The sequence below is a fragment of the Pelobates fuscus genome, chromosome 5, assembly GCF_036172605.1.
Source record: "Pelobates fuscus isolate aPelFus1 chromosome 5, aPelFus1.pri, whole genome shotgun sequence".
Lineage (NCBI taxonomy): Eukaryota > Metazoa > Chordata > Amphibia > Anura > Pelobatidae > Pelobates > Pelobates fuscus.
In genome coordinates, this window is record NC_086321.1 from 127,925,149 (window position 1) to 127,944,223 (window position 19,075).

Consider the following 19,075-nt stretch of genomic DNA (forward strand, 5'->3'; position numbering starts at 1 on the left):
ACTAAATATAAAGAAATAAATTAATATAAACAACTTGCAACTTATCCGCCCTGGGTGTGGAAAAACTTTGAAACAGTTGCCAATACAAAGGCCAGGCTGAGAGGGGCAATCAGGGCAGTAAAAAATGGTTTCCGTCCTTATGACCCTCTGGTAGCACACCCTGCACCTTTTCTGGGGTGTCTTCTTTTTGGGGGTTGGTGTATGCGGAAACAGAAGTGACTTGTCTCAACCCTTCTGCTGCTAGGTGCGGCTGATGTTTCCCCAACTGTGGCACTCAGTGAGCAGCCCAGAAACCAGCTGAAATTGAAAATCCAGAAATGTGGATTTCATTTCAGCATTTGCATTTTTGAATAGAATAAAGGCATTGTGTGTTCCCATTTGCATTAAGTAGCTTTTTGTACAATGCCCTGGTCTTCCTTGTTATTAAATACGGCTGCAGCAGTTGGTCGGACAGGTCAACTTCCCCCATATGCCTGTTGTACTGCCTAATGCAGACTGGCACCCGTCTAGTCTGCCACAAACTGCGACCCTGCGAGTGTTCTCACTGTGCATGGATTATAGCATGAACACCGTTTTATCTTTACATTTGAGAGTCAGCAGTCCTGGAAGAGAGCAGCAGTTTCCCTCCTCTTGAGCTTTTTTCTGCCTGGGCTTTTGTGAAACCGTCATGTGTTTTTCGGGTTGTGCCGCAGGACACAGTTTCAAAACAATAAAGCATCCTAACAAGAGGGATGCCATTATAGTACTTGTCTATATATAGTACTTGTTCAAATGATACCCCTTGTTTAGCAATGGGATAATTATATCCCATACAATTTTCCCACTAGTCCCAATGATATCCAGGCAACCTGGGAGATCCAAGTGGCTGTCTGTACCATCGAAAAACATGGAAGATGTAAACATTTGTAAACAATTGTAAACTTTTGCAAGGTTTATGTAACTTTATCCCATACTGAGATCTTTTGGCCGGGATATATTGCTTAAACCCCAGTCTGCCCTTGTATTTCATTAAAGACTCATCTATACAAATATATTTTTGTGGGGTGTAAATTGAGCCAAATTGTCTGTTGAAGTTATAAATTAGGGGGCAAATCTTAAGCAGGATTTAGCAAGCACTTTTAATTGTTGCTGAAGTGTAAAAAGCAAAGTATTGCTTCGTATCTGGGCCTATTCATGGTCTGGGAGAAAACAGGGGTGCTGCATACAGGATTTTTGGACCAGTACTTCCTGATGCTGGGCTTTTTAAGAATGCCCATTAGCATAGTCAGTGCTCAGAATTTTAGTTTTTTTTTTGTTTTAATTCTGGCACACAGATTGGGTACCAACTCCCTTTTCTGGCAATGAGACTGATCAATAAGTGTCAGATACTGCTCAGCATAAATGATGGTCTGGGTGACTATCTCCCCTAAAATATCATCCCCCAAGTATAGCTGAATGAAATCCAGTGCACTATTAAAGTTCGTAAATAACAAGCTTGACGGAAACTTTCCATCGAGCGTTGTGAAGGGGTTAAAGCATTAAAAAAAATAAAAACGGACAAATCAAAAGGCATCCTATTAAAAAAAAAAAAAAGTTAACGACACCCCCAGTTGAGATCGCATATCGCAGTGCGATCTGCAAGTTCGCACAGAATCGGATCGCACTAGTGTGAACCACTATGCGCTCCGATTCTGCTGCGGATAAAAAAAAGGGTCATGTGCGTGTTTAGTGCAGATGCGGTGCAAATTCAGCCATACAAACTGTTTTGGGAAATGCCTCACTACCTATGATTGGCTTCCTGGGGGGCTCAATCTGAATACGTCCGAGCCCATCCTTAATTTTACCATACCATACAAACACATGCTAACAAAGCCATCCTACAATACACACTACACACAGCCATCCTACAACACACAGATATAACAAGAGTACCGGTAAATTTACGCACCCCTGATACTGCCTTACTCTTTTTTAATTTAAACTTAGGTAAAAAGTATACCACTGCAGTGTGACTCATCCTGACATTCCGACGCTGAACTCTGCACTATCATACGTGCATTCATTACGTACTTACGGTACCGGTATTTCCCTACTATGGTATACCTAATGGCATCAAAGCAAAAGCGTGTAGCATATACAGCTGGTTTCAAGTTAAAGGTTGTGGAATATGCCAAGCAACATGGAAATAGGGCTGCAGCAAGGCATTTTGGAGAGCCACCAACAGAATGCACAATACGAGAGTGGGGTAAAATGGAAGAAAAACTCAAGACATTATCAAAAACAAAATGCAATTTTCGCAGCGGTATTGCTAAATGGCCAAAATTAGAAGAACGGGTGAAGGAATTTGTACTTAATCATAGAAAAGCGGGCATTGCATTATCAACAAAAATGATCATCATTCAAGCAGTGAAAATCAGCAAAGAGTTGCAAATACAAGATTTCAAAGGGACAGCATCATGGTGCCAAAGATTTATGAAGAGGCATGAGCTTCGGATGCGAACAAGAACCAGGATTGCCCAGCGTATGCCAGAAGATTATGAAGAGAAGATAATAAATTTTCATTCATTTATTATCAAACAAAGGAAGAGACAAAATTTAGAAATTGGTCAAATCGGCAACATGGACGAAGTACCACTCACTTTTGATGTTCCTTCAAATAAAACTGTTGAAGCAAAAGGTTCCAAGACAGTAACAATTAAAACTTCAGGGCATGAAAAAAATCGTTATACTGTGGTCCTTGCTGTCACTGCAGACGGAAACAAGCTGCCACCATTGGTCATTTTTAAAAGGAAAACTTTTCCTAAGGAGAAGATTCCAAGTGGCATAAAGGTGCATGTTCATCCCAAAGGTTGGATGGACGAAGAAGGCATGAGGCTTTGGATCAGAAATGTGTGGGACAAGCGCCCAGGTGCTTTGTTAAAGAAGCCATCCTTGTGTACTGGACTCATTCAGATCTCATCTTACAGAACCAACAAAGAAAGAATTTCAAATGTGCAAAACAGAAGTAGCAGTCATTCCAGGAGGACTTACATCCCAATTGCAGCCATTGGATGTTTCCATTAACAAGCCCTTCAAAGCCTTCATGCGTGAAGAATGGAATAAATACATGTGTGATGAAAGCCAACATGAAAGTACAAGTTCCGGGAGAATGAAAAGACCTGGCATTTCAAAAGTGTGTCAGTGGATAAAGACTTCGTGGGATGCAGTTAAAGAAGATATTATTATCAAATCTTTTAAGAAATGTGGCATAAGCAATGCTTTGGATGGTGAAGAAGACGAGCTGATTTATGAAGACAGTAGCAGTGAAAGCAGAAGTGTTCAGTTCAAAGATATTGAAGATAGCAGTGAAGATGAAGAGTTTCTTGGTTTCCCAGATAGCAGCGAAGATGAAGAGTTTCTTGGTTTCCCAGATAGCAGCGATTTCTGAGTAAACTTTTGTAAAAACATATAATATCCAAGTTTCTTTGTTAAAACAGTTGCTTTTACTGTCATTTTACGTTATTTACCTTATAAGTGTTAATAATATTAATAGAAAAAAAGTTCTGAGCTACCCTTATTTTGCTTCAAAGTTCTTTATTTGAAATTTAAGTTTTTTTTCCTGAAATTTCCTTCTTAAAATGAGGTGCGTGTTATACGCCGATAAATACGGTACTCTATTGAGAGTTGCTGTTTTGAATACTTCTAGAATCTAGATAAAAAGGTGCTATCTGCCAACTAAAAAAGGCAAGAAAGCTGCACAGTTTAGAGCCTTTATTGTGAAAAGGCTCTATTATATGGGAGTTTATTTTCACTCACTTTTTGGCTGCATCTATCTATATTTTGCCTGAAATACTACACTATATTTTAGGTTTCTTTTTTCTTATCTCCACATATATTGATTATTATTTCAGTTAAGGGGTATTAGAGGTGTATCACCTAAACATTTAATGCAGATTTGTACTTGTTGAAACGAGTTCAATGATACAGTACAACACATAAAGGAGTTAGTCGCCTCATTTAAAATTTCACAAGAAAACAAAAGGCTGAACAATGATGATTAATTTACCAGGTCGCAAGCTTGGCAGAATCAGGTTATAAACAGATGAAGTGAAATACAGGGTGATGGTGAAGCGCTATATTTAGATATAATATTGGGAAATAGAGATAATAATGGAAATAAGTGCATATACCTGAATATAATCTTTTATCTTGAAACCTTAACCTTGGTATAAGATTCCTTAAAAGTATAAGCACAAAAAATGTATCATAGTATAAAACTGTAAAATACACCATAAAATATGTACAAGAGATTATTCCCACTCACACTATACAGAGCCAAAAGATTTTAGCTCAGTTCTTGCGCATGTAGGGTCCGTAAAGGCGACCCTCTCCCTTCTTGGGAACCTTTATTCTTCTTATTTTCAATCTAGGGTATAGAACATATATAGTGCAGTACCTTTGGTAAAAATCTTGTAAATAGTAAAATTCAGAATGGGGTACTCACAAACCCAGAGCCTTCAAAATAGGCTCAATGGAACAGCATATGTGGTTAAGGACCACAATCCTTCTTTCTTGTAGCAGGAACAAATTTGCCAATAGTGTATCAGTTAAAAGATAACTTTATTAAACTATAACTGTAAAAGTATAAAATATATCTATACAAATATTCACTATATAGGCAAATTGTAATTATTGGACTCTTTTCTATTTGCCTATATAGTGAATAATGCCCTGGGCATTAAAAATAAAGGAAAAAGGAGAAACAAAAAATAAATCTCTGCAATATAGAAACAAGAAGTTGCCATGCATGCCAAGCACTGTAGTTTGCGTATGCTCAGCCAATGCCGCAGTTAGGCCACATCAGAAAGCCCATCTTCATGCCAGACTCGCCTCCTCAGGACTCTATAAGAAAATCGCTGAGCTTCCTTCTGTCTAGTAAAATTTGTTCCTAAAGTGGCTCTGCTCCCCACAACTTGGAGCCCAGACCTTTATGAGGGCAAGAGCCCCACGTCCACAGATCCCTACTTTGTGCGGCAGGATGAATTGGATTCTAAACTAAAGTTATGTACTTTCTTTTGAAGCAGCCGCGTCGGTTTGCTCTGAATCCATTTTGAATACAGCTGCGTCAATTCCAACAAAAGGGAAATGCCCTCAGTTACATACAGATGCAGCCACATCAATTTCTAATACACGGCGACGTCATTCTGGACACAGCATTATATTCACCAAGTCACACTAGTGTCTTTCTGAACCAAACAAATCATGTAAGCTGTAACCTTAGCACCTTTTATTCATCGATTGGCTGGTGAAACACCCCACAAGACTTGTTATTTTGGAGATGCTCTGACCCAGTCATCTAGCCAACAATATTTAGACCTTGTCAAAGTCACTGAGATTTTTTTGCTTACCCATTTTTCCTGCTTCCAGCACATGAAATTCAATAATTGACTGTTCACCTGCTGCCAATATAACTGTATAAACAATGCTATTCACTTTACCGGTCAGTGGTTTTTATTGTTGTGGCTCAGTTTCACTGGTCCAGTTGGTTTCAGAGCCCTTAAAGGGTTTCACCCAACCCCAATTTTCTATTATGTTGCAGTCCATCCAAACAAAATTCTCAGAGCATTTTAAAATAAATTTTTACTCACCTTAATCCAGCTCTCGGAAAAGAAGCCATTGGGGGATTTTATGGGCTTAGAACGCATCAGCGAGCTCTGATCCCACAAAGGAAGAGAGAGAGGAGAAGTGAGGGCTAAGGAATTTTTTTTTAAAAAAAAGTAAATTGCTGGAGGAGTAAGAGAGGCAGAGAGGGCTACAACCAATGTGGGAGGGAGGGGAGACAAGAGCTTCCCCTTGCATCTCTCAGTGCTCGCTGATAGTATGCAAAGTATTCACACTGAATTGACAGAAATCCTCTCCCACACATGCCCAAATCCTCTCCCCATCTACCCCAGTGCCCCTGCTCCCCAGCTGCCACAGTGCCCCTACTCCCTGTCTATCATAGTTCCCCTGCTCCTTATCTAAGCCAGTGCATATGCTCCCCATCCAGCATAGTGCCCCTGCTCCCTATCTACCCCAGATTCCTACCCCACATATTTACACACAAACACTAATCAAATACTCTTACTGTATCCACCACACACACACACTCTTGAAAACATAAATTCTGACCGTCATGTAGATTTTGTGCATTTACCTTAAAAAAAAAAAAAAAAAAAAATGAATAATTTTAAATAAATAATAAACATGTTCAGTTAACAGTACATTTGTGTAGAAAGAGTTTATTTTTTTTAAACGGCAAATGTACAGAATATCGGTAAGTTATCAGCTATTGGCCTAAAAGTTAAAAGATTATCGGTGTCGGCTCAAAAAAAAATAAATCTTTATCAGTCGATCCCTACTTTACAGTTTCCTGAAGGTACCACAATGCATAATAGTTTTACAGCTCCAACAACAGCTTTGTTTTTTTCAAAATCTTTATTTAGGTGACACACATGCAATAAGAAATAGAATGCAAAATTTGTACAATCAATATGCTGATAATCGTTATACATCCAAAAATAAGATCTATACAGGCATGCATGTATATGGAGCCCTGCCACAGCAGAGCTTGAGCGACTCCTCTCTGTTCCTCAGTTCCATTCATTGAACCCTGTTACATAACTATGCTGCAAACAAGCTGGTATAGATTAATCGTATTAGTCTGTCGCTTACACATTTTACGCACGTCAGGAATGCGCTCTGCTTTAAGACTCGAATAGAACAATGTAGATCAGGGCACACCCGCATTGTTCTATTGAATTTTTCCTGGGTTTGTGGCCCTGCCTGTCTGGAGCACCCTAATGCGAGATTGCCATCTATGTGGGTCTCTCCCTCTACGCATCTAGCTATATATTCTAGCTGGCTGTAGCAAATGTGTGTTTTATGTTAGTGCCTTGCATCGAGGCTATGCATCAATGCCTTCGCAGCCTGTTTCCTTGATCCTACAGAACCAGGGTTCCGTTGTTGGTGGGTCTGGAGCACCCTGATGCGAGTACTCCTTGGATAGTGTGTGCATATCCTCTCTAACTTTGCTCTGCTATAAGCCTGACCAGGTTTTTCCCTATTCTTCTTTATGAAAGCACAACATTAAAACAAAGTTTCCCCTTTACGTGTATGTGTTTAGGTTTTATTTTGAAGGGGGGGCTAGGGGGGAATGGCTCCCCCCCACAGTTATCTCCCTTCCCAAACCCCCCGCTCCTATCCTTTCTCTGTACCCCTGTGGCTTCCAGGTTGTCTAAACCCAATGCCTCTGGGACTGGTTTTCGGTAACCGATCTTCATAGCCATTCCAAAGAAAGGCGAAAGTCATGCTTTTGGTACAAGGGAAGCTATCCAATATGTCTCTTTAGCAGAGACTAATAATAATTTATAAGAAGATTAATTATGTAATAAATAAGTAGGAGATGAACAGGAGGACAGTTACAGTAGACAAAGTAGAAACAGGTTTGAAGAGTAGCAGCAGTCCATATGTTCCCCCACCCTGCTGCAAGAGATTGCCATCTATGTGGGTCCCTCCCTCTACGCATCTAGCTATACATCCCACAATCTGATGTCTCAGTAAAACCAAATACTATGTGCAGCACTGTGTTGGAGACAAACTAGGAACACACCAATGGCACAGTACAAAGGATGATTTTATTAATACTAAAATTAAAACTGCTTACTCAGATAAATGTAAGCAGTCAAGAATATTAGCCTTGCACCGTCAAGAAGTGGAAAAAATCCCTGCTATCCGGATTAAGAGCTCTTCAACAATCAACGAGTATCATCTCCCAAAGTGCACGTTTAATGATACAGATGCCTCGCTGTGATATGCAACTGAGACACTTGGAGGAGTCCAATCGTGGGTCCAGAGTGACATTAAAATCCCCACCTACAACCAGTACCCCCACGGTGAATTGCTTAAGCCTAGATCGTGTTTTACGTAAGAATTGAGGTTGCCTACGATTAGGCATATACATTGACGTGAAAGTATATTTCTGGGTCGCCACAGCCCCCTTCACAATGACATATCTGCCCTCTAGATCCTTTTCACAGGCCAATTCCTGAAACTGCAGCTAAGAGTTTTGAAGCCCATCTCCTAGCAGTTATTTTGCACCTTCTCTAAAATGTGTTTCCTGTAGGAACGCTCTGATCAAATGCGTTCTGGTTTGTTCAGGCCCCTGCAATTGAGGGTTAACAGGTTCATGGAATTGGGTACATATGCCATAGCTAGTGAAACTCAAGGTTACCCTGGGGACACTTTCTGACTAAAGTGCAACTCCAATACAGACCCATGGACTAACCAGTCGGACAGAGCACCTATGGTGTAAAGCAGCCCAGCGGTGGTCCCCTGACCCAACCCTCGGTCTGACCTTGATAAATGATAAAGTTAGAGGCCGCAAACCCGCCCTAAAGTAAGTAGTAGAGGGACGGGGAGGGTAGGGAGAGGGAGCAAAACATGAACATAACAGCCGCTCTGTTCCCCCTATCAGAGGGAGCCCTATGTGACTACAAGGGTAATGATATCCCAACCCAAACGGTCCCTCCCAGTAATTTTGGTGCACACAAGTATAAATGGAAAACGTTACTGGACCCCACCGGGCCCAAATAGTAGTTGTTAAGAACTTCCAATTGCACTAAATTCCGCCGTATTAATCCAAGCTAACATGACCAACTAGTGTAAAGTGTGGACAATGGAACAGTAGGCTATATGCTGTATGTCCGCATGTGAATACCGTAACGTGTGTCTTCGAATGAGCAGTTGCTCACGCCTTTTTTATTTTGGCTATTTTTAACTGTATCTCACTCTGGATACGATTCCTACAGACCCTCCTTCCCGGCTTCAACAATTGTTGATGTAATTAATGCTTAAGCTGTAGAGGTTATAGTGCTAAGAGTGTCACAAAGCAGCACTGGCTGAAAATGGTAATAAAAAATAAAACAACCCATATATATGTATTTTTGAAATACTCATATTGACTGTGATGGAATTTCCAACCCAGTCAAAAGATATACGGATACAAAGTAGGGCTTACTTTGTCTCAGTATATTTCCTACACCTGACACTTCTAGTCACTGGGCAGAGCTACCACCATATATAAAAAAGTGTCAACGCCATTAACAATGCATGGAATTGATGGCCTGTGGAAGAGGACGTGGGTCTTATGGGATCCTCCATAGACCTCATGTGCAAGAGGACAGCAGTGACGTAAAAATTGTAGCATTAATAATGTAGTAATGTAGTAATAATGTAGATTGCGGGCGCCTGCAAGGGACAGGAATGGCTCAAGTAAGTTAAAAATCACCGTTGCCACAACCTCTTCTGCCAGGCATCAGACACACAGCGGCAATGTCATCGTGCCGATTTATTCAAGAACTATTGGAGTACTGAATAAATGTAAAAACAAAATAAAAAAGTGCTGCTTTTAATAAAGTGTAACAAAAATTATAAACGCATGCCCAAAAACACTAACCTAATATTACCAGATACATTTCAGCAGAAATACTTCAATTTGCATGAAATTCCATAATCCACCTGAAACAAAGCCACTTCATTTCTACTTTACAGACTGATAGGTACAGACTGATATTTGGAAGATACTCCACTGGATGTAGTTACCTTTGTTACTACATTATTAATGCTACCATTTTTACCGATACCGGTAGTTTACTACTGTAATATTTTGCACTTGCATGTAGTTAATATTTTAACTGATAGAATTTGATTGGCAAACATCTAAATTGTATTCAACAAATGTCTACTCTACAGCTCAACCCCCGCCCCCAACTATATCTATTCCTCAGGCAAAATTCCACAATCCATCTGAAACCAAGCCCCTTCATTTCTATGCCGTTGTGCCCACGTTTTATCAGTTATTGCAATTATGCTATTAATTCTCTCTGCCATCACCTCCAAAATTCATCTGCTACCTCTCTTCTCATCTCCCTATTTGAACATTTAGATTGTAAGCACACTTGCAGAGCCCTTGTCAGACATATTATGCCAATATTAATATTATTACCTTTTGCAATGGTCTATGCAAAATATGGTGGCGCTTTATATATTCCAGCAATAAATAAATAAACCAAACAAACTAAAACAATCATTATCAGAATTATTCATTAGACTGAATGGTTGGAAAGTCAAAGTGAATTGCAAGTTTTCAGCTAAAAATGCCAACTTGAAACAGCAGACAGGCAATGTTTTTTCCAAATTCTTCTATTGCAGCTTTTGAAAATCAGTTTACATTCACTTAGAAAAGTTTTAAGTCATGTAGAGATATTCAATGAATGGTAAAGTACTGCACATACCCACTAGAAACTTGACATCTCGAACAGTGAAATCTTGTTCAGGCATTCTGAAAAGAACCACAAAAACAAGTATTAATGTTTTGTAAAGTCAAGACATAAATACACCACAACACACCCTTTACCTATTTATGGCGTGGACTGCTTTGTAGTTTGAGGGCAAGATCAATTTTAAAATTTTTACTGTCTTTTGTTCAACAGTAAATTTCCTCATGCTTGCTTAGTACAGAAACACACACTTTTATAGAAAGGACACTTCATGACAAAAAAAAATAAAATAATATATATATATTTTTTTATTTAAATATATTCTTCCAGTTGTCCTAATTTGGGGAATACATCATATAACAAGGTTTGCATTTATTTATTTTTTTTGCTTGAGATAAGCAATAAGAGTGACACATACTGAAAATTGGGGGTGCCAATTGGGTGTTTATATTACAGCCAAGGGAGATCTAGTGGCCACTCCTCAGATGGATACTAGAGGTGCTTCCTGGGGCAGTGCGTGCAGACACTGAACTTTCAACATAGAGATTCACTGATTCAATGCATCTCTATGAGGAGGTGCTGATTGGCCAGGGCTGTGTATGACTTGTGCTGGCTCTGTCCCTGATCTGCCTCCTTGGCAATCTCAGCCACTCCAATGCTTTCCTATGTGAAAGCATTGTGATTGGCTCAAAACATCATTTCTGATGAGGTCATCCAAGGAGGCAGATCAGACCCAGCACACTGGAATAAAGGTAAGATGGAGGCTACATGTTTGTGTTCCTGACCTTATAGTGATTACTGAAAGCAAAATTTGAGTTTTGAAGTGTCGATGCTAGGCTTATGTTTCATTTAGGACTCCTGAATAAAATAAATAAATAAAAATAAAAACTATTTTAAAGTAATAGAGTATGAGGGAGGTTGTTGTGGGATTCTGAGGGATGAAGACAATGACAAATACTGCCGAGCTTCACAACCACTCACAAATACTGTGAGTGATGAACAGACTTCATCCCCTTTAGTGCTCTAGCTCGCACTAAAGGCGCCCCGGCCCCCACTCTCAATCACTGTAAATAGACATATTGTTATTCATTACTGTATGGTACAGTGGTGAACAAAAATTTTTAAGAAATAAATGAATTTATGAGTGTAGATTAATTCCTTTATCTCTGAGGCTCTCTCTCTCATTCTACAAGGGGAACAAGTGGTAAAAAAAGAAAAAAAACTTCTAAAATTTTTTTTTTTTTTTTTTTTTTTTTTTTAAGTAACCCTCTGCTACTTTACAATGGATGTGGTGTAATACTAATAGCCTATTTTCATTTCATAAAGTTATTCAAATGGTTTGAACATACTTGATGCCAAGCCCTTCTTTGCTTTGAAAAAGAAGAGGAACACGAAGAGCTTCCCTTTGCACGTATTCATAGGTAAAATCTAGGCAAAGAACAAAAAGTTAAAATTAATACATATACAACTGAAATGTGAGGAAGTGAGATTTGCAGTTTATTTTATGAGCTATTTACATCACAAGAAGAGGCAGAAGCCCCTTAATCCTGGAACTTCTACGGCTCCAAACTATTTTGAACCAATTTGACAAAACGTGTGTGTTACAACAAAATCTGTTCAAGCCAGGGCTTTCTCCCTGGTTACAACTCATGACAATCTGGCATCATCTGACACCGCACATTTTTCCTCTCCAGGTGTCTTACAGCAGATTTAGGACATAGCAGACTAACTGCACCCATGCGATCAAACCTGCACCAAGACACTGGTCTCCCGGCACAATCACATTAAACAATGCACACTGTAATTGAATTTTAAGAGGCCATGCAGAAAGTAGCATGGGACCCAATAGGTCTCAAACACTACTACAGTAATAGAATGAAAGACAAAAATAAATAAATATGATAAACACAATACTAGTTTATGGAGGCCCTATTGGCAAAGCTGGCTCAACTTTAACAGGTCCAAGGAAATATCCACAATAAGTGGGTTCCTGTAGCACCAATTACTTGACCCCTTAAGGACACATGACATGTGTGACACGTCATGATTCCCTTTTATTCCAGAAGTTTGGTCCTTAAGGGGTTAAAGGGACACTATAGTAACCAGAACAACTACAACTTAATGTTGTTCTGGTGTGTATAGGTTGTCCCTGCAAGCTTTTTAAATGTTCACCCTGAATTTTCAGAGAAAAGGCAGGGTTTACATTACAGCCTAGGAACAACTCTAATGGTCACTCCACAGATGGCTACTAGAGGTGCTTTCTGGGTCAGTGCTGCACACGTTCAGCGTTTGAACTTCCAAATAAAGATGCATTAATTCAATGCCTCTATGATGAGATGCTGATTGGTCAGGGTAGTATTTGGCTCTGCCCACATCAGCTTTCCTGGCACGTCAGGACCCTGCAGTGCCCCTCTCCCTCCCACCCCCAATCCGATGTTGCTTAAGGGGTTAAAACCCCTTCAGTGACTTACCTGAATCCAGCGCCAATGCCCCTCAGTGCTGGGTTAGTCTCCATCCACACTCCTCCCCCGCCGATGTCAGCCGGCAGGGGACACCTAATGCCCCACAATGGCCGCACGCATGTATTATACGTCCCCATAGGAAAGCATTATTTAATGCTTTCCTATGGGGATTCCGGCGACGCTGGAGGTCCTTATGCATAGCGTAAGGACGTCCAGCGTCGTTTAAAATACTTTTCGTGTTCTAAGAACACGGAATTCCCTCTAGTGGCTGTCTAATAGACAGCCACTAGAGGAGGACTTAACCCTGCAAGGTAATTACTGCAGTTTATAAATCCGCAGTATGGATTCCTTTGAGCCTGTGTTTGCTGTATACAACAGCTTTGAAAAAAACTTTTTTTTTCTGGGATCCACCCAGAATCCTTTCCGGTAGTAACATCACTGCAAATTTGTGATTTCTGTAGGAAAAGCAAGTCTTATGGCTTGATTGGTGTGCAGATTTTTGTTTAACATTGTATTAACTATCCACAGACTTCAGGTGGAAGGGGTTTTCAAACACAATTTTTCCCCCACTATAACCTGTTTGGTTTTTGTTTCCCAATCACTACCAAGCCTCAAAAAACAAACCAGTAACCAACCTCATTCTGATGATTTGCATTAACAATGAAGCAGCTGTCCATGAGTGGTTTACTGGCTTTGTATCTTCTCCTAAGTTGTGTTTCAAAGCTGTTGTATACAGCAAACACACACTCAAAGGAATCCATGCAGGAGCGGGCTGGGATGGGAGGCAATTGCCCACCAGGCCACCCTAAATCCAGTGGCATCCGCATGCAAAAAAAAAAAAAAAAAAACCCAAGAGCAAACAGAATCCTGCCTCTAGCTGGGGACTCAGATTTTTCAACTTACCTCACTCTCCCTGCAGCCAGTAGAGTCGGCCTGCCTCTCCGGATGAGGTCAGGAGGAGGGGGCGTGACTTTCACTGCTCTTTTCCCAGGACTGCTGGGGAGTCTGGGAGAAGAGCAGTGTAAGTCACGCCCCCTCTTCCTGACATCACCAGGAGAGGCCGGCCGACTCCACTGACTGCTGGCTTCTGCCCACCTCTTCTGGCCTAAAGTAAGACTCAGGAAGGGGAGAAAATACACTTTTTGTTTTTGTATTCCCTTCAACAGCCCCTGTCCCCTTGCCCCAGTCCCTTTCCTCAGCCATGTACCATTCCTCAGCTCCTCTCCCTCCCCTTTACTCAGCTCCTGGCTACAGCCCTGTCTACTGGCTTTAAAAGAGTGTGTGTGTGTGTGCCAGCGGCGCCCTGTCTACTGGCTTTAAAAGAGTGTGTGTGTGTGTGTGTGTGTGTGTGTGTGTGCCAGCGTGCCAGCGTGCGTGCCCCTTTTTAATTACATGGGAAAGGTGTACTTCGTGCAATGGGCCACTTGATTGGATTTGCCCCCCAGGTCTAAGGCTGTCAGCCCTCCCCTGAATCCATGTTTAAAATGGAATGAGGCAAAAATGTGATTCTTTGTTAAACTAATTTGCATATGCCTACAAAGAATCCTTTGCGGTAGTAACATTAATGCAAATTTGTTATTTCTGTGGGAAAAGCAAGTCTTATGGCTTGACTGGTGTGCAGATTTTTGTTTAACATTGTATTAACTATCCACAGACTTCAGGTGGAAGGGGTTTCCAATCACACAATTTTTTCCCCCACCACAACCTTTTTGGACACACACTTATAACTTTAAAAAAAATGTTTTTAGGGGACAGTTGTGTTTATATAACAGGACCAGCTGTCTGACAATAAGAGAGGCTGATGACACGCAATTCTACCTCTCCTGTCCTGATCTCTCTCCGCCCATCTTGACTCGTGTCTCTCACTGTCTCTCTTCGATTTCCAAATGGATGGCTGCTCACTTCCTTAAACTCAACCTGTCCAAACAGAACTTCTGATCTTTCCTCCCTCAAGTGTTACTACATGTGTCTGTCTCTCTCCAAGTCAAAAGCGCTACCATCACCTCTACCTAGCAGGCCTGCTGCCTGGGTGTTCTTTTTAACTCCAACCTCTCCTTCACCCCTCATGTCCAATCAATCGCCAAATCCTGTCGCTTCCATCTCAAAAACATAGCGCGCATCCGCCCCTATTTAACCCCGGATGCAGCTAAGGTGCTGGTCCATGCTCTTGTTCTCTCTCACCTGGACTACTGCAATACTCTTCTCAGTGGTTTTACGTGTTCCCAGATTGCACCGTTGCAATTTATAATGAATGCGGCAGCAAAGCTCATTTTCCTGTCCGCTCGCACCTCCCACGCCTCCCCGCTCTGTCAGTCCCTACATTGGCTCCCAGTTAGATATAGGGCTCAATTTAAAATTCTGGTGCACAATACACAAGTATGTCCTGTCAAGGCCCTTACGCTCTGCCAAAGACCTACGTATATCCTCTGTCGGTACTCCCACCGCTAACGCTCACCTCCAAGACTTCTCCAGGGCTGCACCTCTTCTGTGGAACTCCTTTCCCTCCTCCGTAAGAATCTCACCCAGTCTCCACTCATTCAAAAAATCATATCAATTAAACTGTTAGCAGGTTTTCATCCCCCATCCTCCATGACTCCTCTCCTGCAACGGTCAAAAATGACCTACTAAGCCCTCAGCGAATACTTTTTTTTTTTTTTTTTTTAAAACAACTTACTTCATACCCCTACTTTTACCATTTGTGTCACTATACCCCACTCACTCTAGCATGTAAGCTCATTAAGCAGGACCCTCCACCTCTCTGTTCCTGTACGTCGAGTTGTCTGGTTACAATTAATGTCTGTTAGTCCACCCATTGTACAGCGCTACAGAATCTGATGGCGCTATATAAATAATAATAATAATAAATCAGACACCTTATTCATTGTTCCAGAATTTAAAAGGAACAATCCAAGCACCAAAACCAACACATAACGCCATGTTAGTGGTTATAGTGACAGGACTGTCCTGGTGTCTCCCCACTCTAAGTAGGCCAGCCATCTTAGCAAGGTTTTACCCTAGGTTGTGTCAGGCGCTGCTCCCTGCGTGCACTACCAACAGAGTCTGAAGCTCTCTGAGCCACGCCCGGCTTTGCAAGGCTTAGCTCATTGTCTGAGCGCAGTCAGCGCTGTGAAGCCAACAGAAGCACCTAAGCTGTAGCTTTCAGCTCTGTTGGCTGTAATGGCGGCAGGCCCACAAACAGTTTAAATACAACAATGGGTTGAGCTGTAGTGGTTATGGTGCTTGGAGTGGCCCTTAAAATACAGCTTTCCATGAATTAGGCCCAATTCTGTAGTTCATCAGTGGTCACAAACCCTGCTTCCATTCACACATAGAACATGCCCACCTATCGCTCTCTGACAGGAATACGGCCTGCCCTGTGACGTCACTGCACCCTTCAGAATCTTGGCGGGAAATTCAAACCTCAACTGGGCTGGAACGTGCACAGTCCGCTACCTCACCGGGACAAGCGGCCGCGACCCATCCCGCGAGACACACAGCGCACCCATAACCTGAGCGCTACTTACCTTTGCCCTCCATGAGCCGCACGAAGTCCCCTCGGTAGGTGTTGCTGTGGACTTTCTGCTCCAGGCTGAAGCTCCTGACGCTGACCATCTCCTCCACGTCCGACACGTCTTCTTGCTCGGCGTATCTCCTGCGGTCCATGGCGCGCTGTGTGAGGGAGACATGGCGGACATTAGGGTCTTATCATCATCAGAGGGAGCACGCACACAGCTAATTACCCCCGGCCTCAGCTGCCGAGTAGGAATTACCCCCCGGCCTCAGCTGCCGAGTAGGAATTACCCCCCGGCCTCAGCTGCCGAGTAGGAATTACCCCCCGGCCTCAGCTGCCGAGTAGGAATTACCCCCCGGCCTCAGCTGCCGAGTAGGAATTACCCCCCGGCCTCAGCTGCCGAGTAGGAATTACCCCCCGGCCTCAGCTGCCGAGTAGGAATTACCCCCCGGCCTCAGCTGCCGAGTAGGAATTACCCCCCGGCCTCAGCTGCCGAGTAGGAATTACCCCCCGGCCTCAGCTGCCGAGTAGGAATTACCCCCCGGCCTCAGCTGCCGAGTAGGAATTACCCCCCGGCCTCAGCTGCCGAGTAGGAATTACCCCCGGCCTCAGCTGCCGAGTAGGCATTATATTCGGTGACAGGACATGGCTGGCCGGGCACTCACTGCCCCGGGACACAGGGGGTTAACAGGCTGACCTGTAAATAAACTATTTGTAAGTAGAGCAAATAAATACCAAATGTACAGAATGAACACGTGCGTGGTTATTTACTAAAGTGTGAATTGATGACATTCAGAAGGGTTAATTCAGTAACAATTTGCAAACTTAAAATCCGAATGGAAACATTTTAAAAAAAAATATTAGAATCATTCTCCCAACTTATAAAGCCACAGCATTGGCTAGTTAAAGACATAGGTTTTGCCATCTGCATTTTCCAGTCACCACAAAAAAGGGGGATGATTAGTGAATTTTAAATGTTTTGACAAAAAGACCAAATCAGACCAATCTTCCATGTCAGTTTTCAGTTAAAATTCACCCTTTAGTAAATAACTGAGGTTTCCATTTATCTTTAAACCGTGTCAGTGCCCTACCCACACACCAAGCATGCAGATACTTGTAATGTCAGCTGCAGGCAATTAATGGGAGACTGCTGCATCCTATAACAGCCACCCATGTAGCCTAGAAAACCTGTCATATAAAGAGAGATCTATGTATATATAGCAGGTCATTGGAAGTATCAGTTTTTACCATGTCCCCCCCCCTAAAACGATGTATTCTAACTTGCGGTGCTGCACGGGTTAAGGGAGTCCCACTTGAGACATTTAAATACCATGTGCTGCTCCGGATATAAACAAGCTGGGCAGTGGCTGAATGCAGGCTGCAAATCTAGGATATAAGGGTTTATCGTGGATAATATACTGCTAATGGTCTTTGTTTGGGACTGGGGTAGTAGACTTGTTTGTTTGACAAGCAGCTGCTGTGGGTCTGGGGCCTTTATTACTGAATCGGAAGCAAACAGCCATGATGAGGTTTGTTTTTTTTTTCCCCTCTTCCTCCTCCTCCCATAGAAAAAGCTTGAAGTTGTTGCTCAGGCAGCCAGCAGGGACTGAGAGAGCTGCACGTTCACACCAACTGCTAGGAAGCAGTGTGAGAAAATAATAACAAAGCCATGCACTCAGCCAGGCGATCCCACTCACAGCAATCCACCGAAACCTGGACACACACATAATATACAGTGCCGATTACTGTGAGAACAACCGATTACTGCTTCCTTTCCAGATCTGACACTATATTGTGGAAACAACTCCTGAGGAGCTTACACTGCCCTGCTCTCTCCTTTCATGCCTTTTGTTGGAAGTCTTTAACCCACCCCACAAAGGAAAACAAATTAGTAAATGCCCTTCGTCTAAATTTATACTATTAAATAAAAAAAAAAAAAGACACGAAAAATCTACACACCAATCTTCTTCCAGATTCTTTCTTTGACTCCATGGTTTGAGATGCAGTGAGTTGTGTGGTTTTAATGGGTTGCTTGTTGTAGAGGTTTCCTCATTTAAGGAATCGGTAGTCTGATTTGCATCATGCCTGGGTGGGTGGAATGATCCAGCATTGAAAATAACAAGGCAAAACAAAAAAAGTTAAACCTGGAAATAATGTGATCCCCGTTCCGTATTAGAAAGTACAAGGAAGCATTTCTAGCTGTGCTGTAGGGTCGGTGACGTCATGGTATAGATCAGCTATTATTGTTTCCAGGCGTACCGTGGGTCACATGACTTAGAACTTTGCAACGAACACGCGTGGGTTGCTGGTAACAGTGATCAGACATTTCCTGACATTCGTGAGCATTTCATATTGATAGTTTAGTCGGTCACGGGGGCTGGTATCTACGCAGGCGCTGACCACGCTTGCTTCTTTATTTGTTATGACTGTTGCATTAAGTCTGCACTTTTGAGCAGTAGTTTCCACAGCATTAATTAAGAAGTGGGTGGTGCCTCAATGATTACTTTTTTTTTTTTCCCCCACGCACATCTGATTATTTTTTTTTTGCTATGCCTTTATTAGTTGATACCGATTTTCGATAACAATACGGAGTATAGAGAGCCCAGTTTTTAACACATTCAGGCCAACCGGGATAGCAAAAGCATTCGCCCAACTGTTTAATTACAGTTTTAAAAGGAGTGAAATAGATCAAACCATTATTTTTATTATATCATCTATTATATTGGAAGTTATTATAGATATGTTATTGTATTAAATCTGAACTAATATGCTAGTTAGATATCGATTGTAATATCAGTAATAGTCTAGTGATTTTAGCAAGTTTA

The 19,075-nt window shown here is 41.9% G+C and overlaps 1 protein-coding gene across 4 annotated transcripts in view; it reads right to left on the minus strand.

Annotated features, from left to right (window-relative positions):
• The window catches only part of KDM2B (lysine demethylase 2B), a 222,607-nt gene extending 203,997 nt beyond the window's left edge, over positions 1-18,610 (minus strand). For all 4 annotated transcript variants that reach the window (XM_063454263.1, XM_063454262.1, XM_063454261.1 and 1 more), the window contains exons 1-4: positions 18,210-18,610; positions 16,264-16,408; positions 11,627-11,705; positions 10,293-10,339 (exon numbers count right to left, since the gene is read on the minus strand). In XM_063454263.1, the coding sequence (XP_063310333.1) occupies positions 10,293-10,339; positions 11,627-11,705; positions 16,264-16,408; positions 18,210-18,242 (304 nt within the window). In that variant the 5' untranslated portion in view covers positions 18,243-18,610. The remainder of the gene's footprint in view (positions 1-10,292; positions 10,340-11,626; positions 11,706-16,263; positions 16,409-18,209) is intronic.
• Between the last annotated feature and the right edge of the window lie 465 nt (positions 18,611-19,075).